The sequence below is a fragment of the Megascapheus bottae genome, unplaced genomic scaffold, assembly GCF_031878675.1.
Source record: "Megascapheus bottae isolate mThoBot1 unplaced genomic scaffold, mThoBot2.hap1 H_2, whole genome shotgun sequence".
In the NCBI taxonomy this organism is placed as follows: domain Eukaryota; kingdom Metazoa; phylum Chordata; class Mammalia; order Rodentia; family Geomyidae; genus Megascapheus; species Megascapheus bottae.
In genome coordinates, this window is record NW_028327859.1 from 578840 (window position 1) to 592831 (window position 13992).

At 34.0% G+C, this 13992-nt stretch overlaps 1 protein-coding gene across 2 annotated transcripts in view; it reads left to right on the top strand.

The window, feature by feature from the left end:
- LOC150038949 (G patch domain-containing protein 2) overlaps nt 1-13992 on the top strand; it is a 131315-nt gene that overhangs the window by 3068 nt on the left and 114255 nt on the right. The window contains exons 2-6 of one of the 2 annotated variants that reach the window (XM_090328176.1): nt 5783-6496; nt 9184-9245; nt 11822-12004; nt 12933-13012; nt 13150-13769. In XM_090328176.1, the coding sequence (XP_090184302.1) occupies nt 5783-6496; nt 9184-9245; nt 11822-12004; nt 12933-13012; nt 13150-13182 (1072 nt within the window). In that variant the 3' untranslated portion in view covers nt 13183-13769. Of the gene's footprint in view, nt 1-5782; nt 6497-9183; nt 9246-11821; nt 12005-12932; nt 13013-13149; nt 13770-13992 lie in introns of those variants that run through there. The other variant, XM_090328175.1, reaches the window with a different exon arrangement.

Below are 13992 nucleotides of genomic sequence, written 5' to 3' on the forward strand. Positions count from 1 at the left end.
ATAGGTAAATCTCTGAGGTAGAGTCATGATTCTCTGTATTTAAAAAAATAGTCACATAGAGTTGCACTTATCACCATTGGCAATATGAATCCAATGTACCTGTACAAAAATTCCTAAACCACTCAGCTTTAGGAATACAGTATCTCAAGGAATATGTAAATTGTTTTTCTACTACTTTAAAAAAAGTTTTTAGGCACTAAATAGATAAATTTGTATAAATATTTTATTAAACTGTGACACTTTTTTCACTTTCTTATGTGGCTTTGCTATTTTTTTTTAAATTAAAGCCACAAAAATGTACTTTGAATTCTGTTTAGTATTTTGATTTTCTTTTTTTCCATATATTTTTTATTGTAATTAATAGAAGGGTTACATTATATTCACCAGATAGAGGGTGTGTTACTTCACATACATTGATACCCTTTCTCATGTCTTGGTTCCCATTTCCCTCCCCCCACCCTATTTTGATTTTCGTTAGGTCTGAATTCACTAACTCACTGAGTTTTTCCCACATTGTATTGACTTCACTTTCTGTCTGTTGGGTTTGTTTGATCCAAGATTATCTTTCAGTTAAGGATCAAAGTAACATGATAGTATGATTTGGAGAAAATTCACTTTTAGTAGAGGGCCTTAGCATTCTTATTTATGACAAACTAGGGAACTTCACACCATCTTTGGTAATTTGCTCTTACTTTCACATTTACTTAAAACTAAGGAATGTCTTGGTTGTCAATGTGGCAGAAAATATAAAATGCAAATATTCCAAAACTTTTAGCCATTATGTTTTTGTTATTTTATTTCCTCTTTAATCTTTTATTGATGTCTTCATCCTATAGATTTTTTTAATTTTTAAAAAATTTTTTCCTACAATTTTTTTAAACATCTATTACATATCAGGAAGTATGATGGGTAATTAGTAGTTCAGTTTTCTTCTCATCTTTAATCTAAGAATTGAGTTTATATAGTCAGTATTTACTAGGCAGCAACATAAGTGAGCAATAAATAGGACATTTGTTATCCTACCAAAAATTTGCTTATGTTATTAGAATGTTTGTTGACAAGATTTAGAATATTACTTTTTTAATATGGTTTTTTTAAATCTTATTTGGTTAAGACTGACTCATTTAGGCAGTTTTAAAATCAGTTGTTTACATTTTGAAAGCAATTAGAAGGAAGAAGAAAAGAAGCTTTGAGTGAGTCTTGACACCATTAAATGAAACCAAAAAATGAAAAAAAAAATGGTCATCATGCATAATTAATGAGCTAGCCTTACTAAATCATTAATTTGCAAAGTAGAATTAAACCTTTTCTGTTTTTTTCCAAAAATCATCAGGATTAGAACAGAACACTTCCTGAGTGTTCCTGCGGTAACAAAATGGGACCAGGCAGGGAACTTCTGTTCTCCTTTTGGAAATCAAGTTTTATTTGGTGGAGAAGCTTATGATTTTTAACTGGGAAGTATTCTTTAAACTCTTTTAGGGCAGATAGTCAACTTGGTCTTTTAGTAAGCAGTACAGTAGAACTAAGGCAATTTCCTAATGCTTTTTAAACCAAAGGATTTTAAGGGAATCTCCTAGTAATGCCTTATTTTCTTTCTTAGCTGATCTTCCTGATGCTTAAACAGACATTTTTAGAATAATTTTTTTGAAATAATTAGAAACTGGTGATGAAAAATCCAAGTAGGTAATTCAATGGATATTTACTATTACCTAGATAAAGACGAGAATACTTGACCTTTGGCCAAAAATTTGTTAAATAAAATGGCTTGGCAAATCTTAGATTGATCATACCTGCTATAATTTCTTGGCATAATTCATTACCACCTGAAAAAAAGATATAGGTATGCTCATTCCCAGTTTACACATTCCAAATTAAAATAAATAATATGTCAGTTTTGTTCATGACTTTTTTTTTTTTTTTAATGGGTCATGGGGCTTGAACTCCGCCTGGGCACTGTCCCTGAGCTCTTCAGGTCAAGGCTACCCCCCTACCCTTGAGCCAAGCCTCACTTCCCTTTTTCTAGAGGTTAATTGGAGATAAGAGTCCTTTTGTGCCTAGGCTGGCTTGAGATCCTCAGATCTCAGCCTCCTGAATAGCTAGGATTATAGGCGTGAACCACTGTGCCACTTCCATGACAATTTTTAAGAAAACAACTATTTAGTATTTATAAACATTTTATTTAATGCTTATTATTACTTACAGTATTTCCAGATGAGTTCCAAATGAAAATAATTTTCTTAAAATTAGAATATAAGATGTAAATATGGATTTGTACAGAAAAGTTCTATATTTTGGGGTTTCTTCTTAAATAAAAAAGGCCTTACTCAAGAACATTTCCCAAAGTAGGGAGACAAAAGAGCCATTGGCCACGCAGTAATCTCTAATGATTTTATTTCTCTGTGGCTAGAGACCCCTATTTTACCTGAGAGATATGAAGCAGCTTGACAATAAAGTTGAATTCTAGTTAATATTATATTTATTTTAGTCGATACTATATGCATTGAATTAATTTTATTTTTTAGTATTTACTAATCATTAACCTGTTGATAAGAACACTGTCTTGGAAAAGTATGCTATTCTAGAACAATCTGTTGTAAAAGAAATTCTTATTTTAATATATGTTGAACTGACTTCAAATGAATTTTTATGTTGAACTGACTTCAAATGAATTTTTTTAGAAGTTCAACATTATGTCTAGTTAATAGTTAGATTGAATTTCAGAGGTAAAGGAAAAGAACAAGATATTCATTACATTAAGGGAAAATCAAGTCAACTATTCAACTATATTGATAAAGATACATGCAACTGTTAGGGTCCAGTCCCCCAATATTAGGGTGATCAAAGGAACGAGTCTGACACAAAAGCAGAAGTTAAAGTTTTATTCCGCGCCTAGCATCAAGAATCATACTGACCAGTCAGCGCTGTCTCTAAGATGTGAGAGAGGGACCCCACCTAATCTTACTGGCTGCTTTTATAGGCCACCAGCCATGTGGTTGGGCTTGGCCATACACAGGTGGCCAATGGAATCTCAGTATACTTGAGTGATGGCTGGGGCATCCACTGACACCTTTGCTGTTTGAACTGACCTATCATCTAGGTGAGCTTCTGTAGGGGGTAATGTGGGGGTGAAATTCTGGTAATTCCACCTAGTTTAGCTGCTCTTGTAATCTGAGCTCTGTTATCAGGTAATTTACAGCCCCCACCTTGAGTTAAGTACTCCTTTGTCATGAAGACAGGAAATGCCTGTAGGGGATGGATTTTGGGGGAAGTCAAGAAAGGGGTCCCTTCACAGCTTTTCAAAATAGTCTATGCTATTGTTCCTAGTATGATTCAGTGCCTAGTCCTCTGTAATTTATATTCCTCTTAATTTAATGCTGTATGCTGATACCAGGATTTTCTTGTAAAGAAAAAAAAAAATTGCCAGTCTTCCAGTTTTTTTGTTTTTTTTTTTTGCAAGTCCTGAGGCTTGAACCCAGGGCCTTAGCACTGTTCTCAAGGCTAGAGCTCCACCCCTTGACCCACAGCACTGCTTCCAGCTTTTTCTATTTATGTGTTACCAAGGAATCGAACCTGTCTTCATGTGTGCTAGGCATCTACTCTACCACTAGGCCAAACTGGCTGCCAGAGTTTATTTGAAATATTATATTTTTGGCTGGGAGTTTGGCCTAGTAGTAGAGTACTAGCAAGCACGAAGACCCAGGTTCAATTCCTCGGTACCACATACATAGAAAAAAGTGGGTAGTGATGCTGAGGCTCAAGTGGTAGAACAGAAAGTCCCAGGACTGGCAAAAAGTAATAAATATAAAAAAAGTTTAAAAATACTATATTTGCTTTGCTACCACCATTTTGAATCCTGTGTATCCAAATAGAATCTTTTGTTTTTACAGATTAGCAAAGGGCATGAATCTGGAACATACAAACCCAGATTAACTGATAATTGTTCAAAATGTACATACACTCTTCTAGCCACTACAAACAAGAGTTTGTGTTTTGTGTTTGTGTGTGTAATTCACCTCAGCAGCAGCAGCCCTTCCTGGTGTTAATTTGACTTTCCCACCTCTTTTCTTTAAAATTAAAACTGTAAATTGTAACTGAGTCATTTAACTTTCACACATTAATGTGTTAACAGGTAGTCCTGCCTGGTCTAAATCAGTCAAACGAAAGAAATACAGACTGGTATTGGAATTGGCTAAGCTGTTCTTAGCTCTGGTTGGAACTGGATTGCTGGAATTTCAAATATTTAAAGTCTTCTTTTACCACCTAGTTATGTCCCATTGAGACAGATCTTCTATCTTTCTCTCTTTGGCAATGTCATAGGATTCGGGGTGAAAATGAAATTAGGAAATACATATAAATACTTAGCAGGGTATCTTATAAGTAGTAAATAATTAGAAACTGGTTGTGTATGTGATATCTTCATTTGTATCACTATTTGTGTCTGTCTTTAGGTTATCATTAAGAAAAACAGAAATTGCTTCAAAGAATTTGCCAAATCTTGAAATTATAGGTGATGACTTCATAGACTATATACACAGTAAAGGGTTGAGAAACTACGGCTAGCCACTACTTGATTTTATAAACAAAACTTATTATCAAGGAAATTTACTAATTGGTATAGAAATTGCTTGTGGTTATTTTTGCATTGTAATGACAAGTTGAGTAATTGTAAGATACCTAATGACCTACAAAGCCTAAAATATTATCTGGCTTTTCAGAAATTTTTGTGTCTACCTGTCTGTAGACATTAGAAATATATAGGTCCCTAGAGGATTATTGAGAATAATTTGATCCCCAAGTACTTTTAGATCTCAGTTTGAAAAGTGATTGCCTATGATCTTCATAAGAAAAGTAAATATGTAAACTATTTGTAAGGTTTAGAAAATACAGTCAATTGCTAGGCTATATATCACACTAAACAATTTACAATAATTAGAAATCATGTTGGAAAGGCTATATAATTTATTAAAGTTCCCAAAGAACACTGATGCTTATCCTTACTAAAATTACCTAAGAGACTGCTTCAGAATGGGTTCATGATGTACCCTTGAAGACTAATGCAAGTTACTTTGAAGGTTAATACTGTGTTTTCATTACTGGATTGAGGTGGGCACGGCTTAAGTATATGCTTCTATTTTGTATACTCTGGCAATGGTTGTTCAGAATGTTGGGTGAATGGACAATTTCAGTGCCTCCATGTCTTAGAAACTAGTGGGTAAGGAGAGAACAGAGAGGATTCTATTTGTTACAGGAAAACTGGTTCTAGAAAAAGATCAGGGAACCAGGGACAAGACCAAGTAAAAGTGATTTAAGTAGAATAACTTTTCCATAATTGAATAGTAAAAAAATGTAAAAGTATTGGGAACTTGTGTTGCCTCATTAACTTATTTATTCTAACTTGAAATAATTTCTGTTTATTTTTTTATTATATAGGGTTTTGTTTTGTTTTAATCAAGACTAGGTCTAACTATTTAGCCAGGTATAACTATGTACCACTATTTAGTCTCCAACTAACTTTTTTAACTTCCTGAATCTTGGAATTGTAGAGAGGTGCCACTATGTGCTTTTTTAAAAAATATTTAATTAGAAAAATTATAGAAGATGGTGTAATAAAGAATCAAAGTATTTGAATGAATCAAAATATTTGAAACTCATGCATTGAATAAATTAACTTTCAAATACTTTGTAATGACTTAAGTTTATTTTTAGAGTGAATTTTCTGCTATGGCAAACTAGATAAAGACTAGGGATGACTATTTTTGTTTGTTTCTCTTTCTCTACATAGGCATTTTAGTAGAACCATGGAAGAACTGGTTCATGATCTTGTCTCAGCATTGGAGGAGAGTTCCGAACAAGCTCGAGGTGGATTTGCTGAGACAGGAGATCATTCTCGAAATATATCATGTCCTCTGAAACGCCAAGCCAGGAAAAGGAGAGGAAGGAAGAGGAGGTCATACAATGTTCACCACTCTTGGGATACTGGTCATTGCTTAAGTGATGGTTCTGATTCTAGTTTAGAAGAACCAAGCAAGGACTATAGAGAGAATCACAATAGTAACAAAAAAGATCATAGTGACTCTGATGACCAGATGTTAGTAGCAAAACGCAGGCCATCATCCAATTTGAATAATAATGTTCGAGGGAAAAGGCCTCTATGGCATGAGTCTGATTTTGCTGTAGACAACCTTGGGAACAGGACTCTGCGCAGGAGGAGGAAGGTAAAGCGTATGGCAGTAGATCTCCCGCAGGACCTCTCTAACAAACGGACAATGACCCAGCCACCGGAAGGCTGTAGAGATCAAGACATGGACAACAGAGCTTATCAGTATCAAGAATTTACCAAGAATAAAGTTAAAAAAAGGAAGTTGAAAATAAGTAGACAAGGACCAAAAATCCAGGATGAAGGAGTAGTTTTAGAAAATGAGGAAGTAAGCCAGACCGGTAAGGACAAAATGGAATATGAAGAGCAAAAAGTCTCAGATGAACTCATGAGTGAAAGGTGACTTACATTTTCTAAATTTGAAACTATTTGTCTTTAATGTTTGTGGTTGAATGTTTTATATTTTAATTCTATTTTAAAATAATTATAAATTGTAATTATGATAGCAGTGTTATGGTTAACTATGGTTATATTTTGTTAAACAATTTATGATTTTTTTTTTTACAGAGCAAAATTGCTTATTTGATTTAAACAAAGTCTTTTGATTGTGTTGTAATGACTTAATTTTCAGCTACAAAGAGGGAAAGGGATTTTCAGTTGGAAAATATGCATTTGAATAATAATACATTTATCACTCCAAGAATTATATATATGTAATTATTTATTTCTATAATTATAGAGTATTAGTGTTTGGTGCTTCATAAAGTACAGTTTGCTACTCTCATTCCTATGAATTGAAAGTTTGTTTCCTGCTCAATGTACATTTGACTTGATATTTTAAAATATCAGTAGCTTGCTAAGGATTTTTATTGCTTACAAATTATAAAACCTGACTTATAGTTTTACACAATCCAGAATTGCCTGGCACTCTTATTTCTTGAGCCACACATCCTAGCGTCCCCCCCCTTTTTTAAAATTTAATTTTGTCTCCAGGGTATGTACAGTGGGGTTACAGTTATATATGTAAGGTAGTAAGTACATTTCTTCTCCAACATTGTTAGCCCCCACACATTTTTTTCTCTTATCCCTCCCCCCTCACAAGTTGTCAAGTTCATTTCCAACACAGTCAAGTTCATTTCCAACACACTGTCTCATGAGAATGGATGTCACACTGATTTACACCATTGTCCTTTGTCTCACCATTTTGTTGTTCCCCTTTCCTTCCCTATTTCAAATAAATGTATATACAATATACCAGGTACCAAAATCACATACAGTGACAATAAGGGATAAACCATAGGGAGAAATAAAGAAAAAAGAAATGACTTCACATAGTTCACATAATTCATTAAAAACAACCACCACAAAGAAGAACTTGTTTCCATATCCTGGAGTTCATTTCGCTTAGCATCATTTTATATGGTTATATGTACATAGCTAGTGAGCTGTTGTGATCCTAGACATATACTAGAAGTTACAAATGAGGGAAAAGAAAACATGGAGTGTATGTTTCTTTAGTTCTGGCTTATTTCACTTAATATTATTTGCTTTCAGGTTATTTTTTAGATGAAAACTCAGTTGGACATTGATTCTCTTGCTTAAATTTCCCTTGGAACTGGGACAACAAGAGTATTCCCAAACCTTAATTCTCATTATTGTACCTATATATACTGTGTCTATTGTGTCACTAAAGCAATATGGATTTGGTCTGATTAGAAAACAGTATTTTATCACCAAAGTTTTATTACCTGGAGCTTCAAGAATTCACTTAATTTGAAGAAAGTAAAAGAAAAAACACTTGAAATCCCTTGTAATTCTATGCTGTATGCCTGTTGACAAATGCTTAAACCTTTCACTTGTCAGCCTTGGGGCTTTAACTCTGGGCCTACGCTCTTCAGCTCAAGGCTATCACTCTATCACTTAAACCATAGTGCCATTTCATTTTTCTGGTGGTTAATTGGAGGTAAGAGTCTCATGCACTTTTCTACTCAGGCTGGCTTTGAACCGCGATCCTCAGATCTCAGCCTCCTATGTAACTAGGATTACTGGTGTGAGCCGTTGGCAGCGCCTGACTTTATACTTATTTTTTGAATGATAACTGAAAATTGATATATTCAGATAAGTAGGTGAACTTACATCTATCATCAATAAATTTTACCTCAGAGGTCTCAATTTAAAAATGCTCAAGCAGGTTAAAATACACTTTTAAAATAGGTCAGTTACTTTTGGTTCTAAATGCTGTAAATATTTTAATTAAAATCACCTGGGACATTTTCTTGGTTGACACAATTATAATTTAAAAAGTAAAGTGTTCATGAGAGTTTTCATGAACTGTACTTTTTTTTTCTTGAGAGTCCACAGGTCCACAGTTATCATTTTCTTCCATTACAATTGACTTCATGTTAAGGGAACATCTGCTATTTGTTTCAGTTTGCTTGATTTCTACTCATATTCTCAAAATTCTGATGAAGTGATGCGATCCAAGGAATGATATTTTTTTGTTATTGTTGCTTAGAGTGAATGTAATTTTTGTTAAATTAAATGGATTGCCACCACCTATATTTTCCCCCTTCCTTACCAAGTAATAGAGCTTTTGTGAATTCTAAGTAATGTCTGGAACATTTGAAAATATGGCTCTAAAAATAATTTTCTTGTAGACCCTTGTATTTCGTATACACATAAAAGCATTAACCTGCTCTTATTGAGCTTTCCCCATTTTATTAAGCATTATGTTTTAGGTCCAAGTTGATTTGCACAGCATAAGAAAGAAACCATGAGCTTTATGATGAAGGTGGATAATAAAGTGCATCAATTGTGTCAGCCCCTCCTTGCAGTCGCATCTGGTTTACTGTCAGAATCCCATTAGATTCCTGTGGTTTTATGTGCCAAAGAAAATATGCTCTGTTTAATGGAACCAAGTATTTGCAAATTGATTTAAAAATAAAAATCAACTATTTTCTTTGAGACCTTTATCAGGGTCGAGTTACATCTCTGAGCTGTTATGTCTTTTTAAAATTTTGCATTTTAGAAATCAATTGTTCTTTTGATTTTTTTTTAATCTTTTCTTTCCTTCCTTTTTATTACAGTGATTCCAGCAGTCTCAGCAGTACAGATGCTGGTTTGTTTACCAATGATGAGGGAAGACAAGGTACTGAAATACTTTTTATTTTTCTTTCTTTGGAAAAAACAATGTCCATTTTAAAGTTGTTCTTATCATTGGTTGTTTCTTAAGGTGATTACAGTCCTTTTACATTATAAACACTGGTTGGTAGACTGGGGCTCAGTATTGAGTGGTAGTTTACAGTCTATAGAAAGTATCTTGCTTTCCTGATTAACAGTAATAGACTATCTCCAACAGCTATTATGGGACCCTGACAACACTAAGAAAGGATTTTCTTTCCAGGGAAACCATGTATTTTGTCACTTTTTCCATTTTTTCTCTTTTAACAACTTCTTAAGACACTAGTTTTAATTGTCCACTTGGTTCCAAATTGTCTAAAACTGTTTAAATATTCTTGAAGGTGGATTTATAAGTCATTTGACAACTTTATTGAGCTATTTATTCGTCCTTATCCAGTTGGGAAGTAATTAGATGACTTACATGAATTCCATATTATGTGAATTGTTAAACAGGAATCTCTTACATCTTACCTCTCTTATATCTTAGAGATTTTTATCTCTGAATCTTCCTGAAATTTTTCACATTAAAACATGAAAATATTTTGAAGGAATGAAAATAGAGGAAAAGACCTTAGCATGTAAAGAGAATTAATCCTTAATCTGATTGTTTCTCTGTAGCCACATCTGAATATAACTATTGTTTTATTCTCCATACTTAACCTGAAATTAAGCTAATATACATAGGTGTTTCCTCCTTTATACATTAGCAGAACAGTGTAAGTTCAAAGGGAAAAAGAGGAGGGTGCATTGAAGTATATATCATTTAACAATGTTATTTTTTTTAAAGATAAGGTATTTCTATATTTTTCTTAGTCTAGGGGAAAAGAGCATTCTGTTTTGCTTGCATATAGAGTACTTGTCTGAGATAGAGAGATACATAACAGTTTATGACCATAGACTTTTCAAGTTAAAGGTTAGTCTAAAATGTTAGGTCTTTGGGTTACAAAGTCAGCTTACCTATTTTGATAACATAGATATTCCTACTAAGTTATATAACTTTATCCAAGAATAGATCATAAATGCTGATACAGTAGTGAAACATTGTAATAAAACCTTCGTAAAAATAACTTTTGTATAAGCAGCCAATCATTAGAAAGCATTGGGTGGCTCAGAAAGATATGGTAGCATTTGTGCACTAAAGTGGCTCACATTACAGATTGCTTTGTATTTTTCTTGCATTTGTGCCTGTTTCATTCTTTCAGTAAAAACTCAATTTTTTAAAGTAAGGAAATTAGCAAGAAAAACTTTCTCAGTTTTATCAAACAATGGAATTGTAAGTAATTCTTTGATTTTTCTCCTAAAAATAAAGGTATAAATCATATAAAAATTCAAATAAGTTCATTAAACAAGTAATTTTAAAGTAACATTTAATTAAAATATTTTTTGATACTAGATCTAATTACATAGCTAAGCTTGCTTTAAAGTCTTAGTCCCTGTCTCTCTCTCCTGTGTGGAATAGTTAGAGCACACACCCTTTTTCTCTAAGTAGAAAACGTTGACAGATTTATATAACCCTCCAAGATACCACAACTACTGGTTGGCTTTTAAGATTGATAGGGGGAAGACTTTAGTGACTCAGGTTAATAATCAAAATTTTATGTATTATTTGTACAACCATCTGTAATCTGTTTTATGTTATAATTATTTGTCTCTTTTATATAGCTCTTAATAACTTCTATGAACATAAAATGTTGGTTCTCTCCAAGGGCTTATTTCTGAGTTTTAAATTGGCTATTCAAAATGCCATTGATTATACTTGTGGATATTTCCAAAAGTCAACCCTGCTGACAACTATTGAATTTTAAAAATTTGTAAGCTGTATGTTGTCCATTTTCATTTAAAATTGATAGTCTGAATGCTCTTTATGAACCTAGGTGCTTAATGGGAAAAGGCTAGTAAGTTAAGTACATTTCTTTATTGTATCTGGCAAAAGATTTGTCAGATAGATAGTTTTTCACTTCTTTTTTTTTTTGGCCAGTCCTGGGCCTTGAACTCAGGGCCTGGGCACTGTCCTTGGGCTTTCTCAAGGCTGGAGCTCTACCACTTGAGCCACAGCACCATTTCTGGCTTTTTTTCTATGTATGTAGTACCGAGGAATTGAACGCAGGTCTTTGTGCAAGCTAGGCAAGCACTCTACCACAAAGCTAAACTCGCGGCTCCAGTTTTTCACATTTTAAAAATTGGTGTGAAGCATAGTATTTTATGTTTTTGGTAATATCTGTGTTTGTTATAGTATTACAGAACTGTTTTCTTCTTTTAAGTGAAGCTGTGATATGAAGTAAAAGGCTTTTTAAAAAAATTTTTTTCATTACCACATAAAGTACTGGATTCTCCAGTACTTTTTTTTCTCCAGTATTTTAGTACAGCTGTGTCCTATGTGGTTCTTGGGACACTCAAAACATTGAAGCAAATACTATATACTTATATTAAAAGCTAATCTTTTATCTAACATTTAGATGACTGATATATTTTCCTCATCATAGCCTGAGTTACATATTTGGATGATAAGCCTGAATGTTTGGGGAATTTCTTGTATTTTCACAGGTGATGATGAGCAGAGTGACTGGTTCTATGAAAAAGAATCAGGGGGAGCATGTGGCATCACTGGAGTTGTGCCCTGGTGGGAAAAGGAAGATCCTACTGAGCTAGACCAAGATTTACCTGATCCTGTCTTTGAAAGTATCTTAACTGGTTCTTTCCCCCTTATGTCACATCCAGGAAGAAGAGGTCAGTAGCCCTCCCTCACTGGGGAACGTAATGAGCCTGATAGTGTCAGTCCTGGAATGTGCATAGAAAGAGGTTAGCTTACTATGGCCATTAGAGTAAATGTAAACACATAGTACTGTGAAGAGTCAGGTAAATACTATAAAGAAGCATGTTGACTACCAATTTAGCTACTACATCATACTTTAGAATTACTGGAAAAAGCTGACTTGCTTTCTTGGTAGGCTCAAGGAAAAAATGTTCTTACAAATGTGAATTAGGGGCCAGGAGGGTGGCCTAGTGGTAGAGTGCTTGCCTAGCATGCACGAAGACCGGTTAGATTCCTCAGTACCACATATGTAGAAAAAAGCCGGAAGTGGTGCTGAGGCTCAAGCGGTAGAGCTCTGACCTTGAGAAAGTCCAAGGAAAGTGCTCATGCCCTGAGCTCAAGCCCAGGACTGGCAAAAAAAAAAAAATGTGAATTAGGAGAAAGAAATACCTTGAACAGATAAAGGGCTGATTGCATTAGAACCCTTTGATATTGATTCTGGTTTTGTTTGTTTGTGGGTCCTGGGGCTTGAACTCTGGGCCTGGACACAGTCCCTGAGCTCTTCAACTCAAGACTACCACCCTAACCCTGGAGCCACAGCACCACTTACAGTTTTCTGGTGACTCACTGGAGATAAGAGTCTCATAGACTTTAGTGCCTGGGCTGGCTTTGAACTGCGATCCTCAGATCTTAGCCTCTGAGTAGTTAGGATTACAGGCGTGAGCCACCGCGCCTGGCATTGCTTCTGGTTTTTCAGAACAAGTTTTACATTTTTTTTTCCCCAGTCATCTTTATGATGTTCTCCTTTACCATTCATTCACTTGGTTTTAATTCTCTATTGATAAGATCTTCTTTGCTCTAATGATTAATGTATCTTCTGATTCACATGTTTGGCTTTTCCAGGTTTCCAAGCTAGATTAAGTCGCCTTCATGGAATGTCTTCAAAGAATATTAAAAAACCTGGAGGGACTCCAACTTCAATGGTAGGCATGCTTTTTTTTTTTTTTTTTAAAATTGTCCTGTTTGGAAAAATTTCCATTTCTATGGAATAAAAAAGCCACATCCTCATCCTTTAATTACATTCTAATAGTATACTTAAAAATAATCCATTTTCTTGTAGGCTACAAACTGGACCAGTGAGATTCCCCTATAAACCAAATCTGCTAATGCTAATAAATTAGTTACGTTTTGACCACCTGGGGAATGACATTCGAGGGAACCTGGCTTCTGTCCTCTTCCCAGGAGGAATATCATTGAAGTGAGAGCCTCTTTGATGAAAGATGGGGCTGTTTTTGCTGGAGGACTGGTATTTTTCCTTTTAGTCAGAAAAGAACCTAATTGGGGAGGGTTTTTAAGTATGTAGGCTGGCCAAGCGTAGATAGAAACCAATGTAAATTTTATCTGTTTTACTCTTTTATGATTTTTTACATTGAATTCGTTTATGTATTACTTTATTTGCCAAAGTGCTAGCAAAGATAGAACATTGAAAACTTCTAGATTGAACCTAAGTATATCTTAATGTGTATATTATGACTGGTTAAGAATGATTTTTTTTTTTACATATCTGTCTGTTGTTAATTAAAAAAAATGTGTGTTGACATTTATGGTTCAGATTTGGAGAGTCTTCTATAATCAGCATTATTTATCGAATGCATTTTACTCAGGGCATTTTAACAAAGGCTAAGATAAGTAGTAGGTAAGGTTAATATTCTTTGCTAGAGTTTGCATTTTGTTGTTTTCTTTTTACTTGGATAATTTCCTTTGTATTGCAAATTTATTGTATTTCATAGTACAGTTTTTATTGTACTGTAAAAATCATCGTATTCTTAAACTAGTCAAAATGGTAACTAGTCTACACTAATAGAATCATTTATTATTACCCTTTAAATGATATATTTGTCTGATACCTGAAATACATCATAAATACTATTTTGGCTTAGAGTGTAATGAAGTCATATGAAAG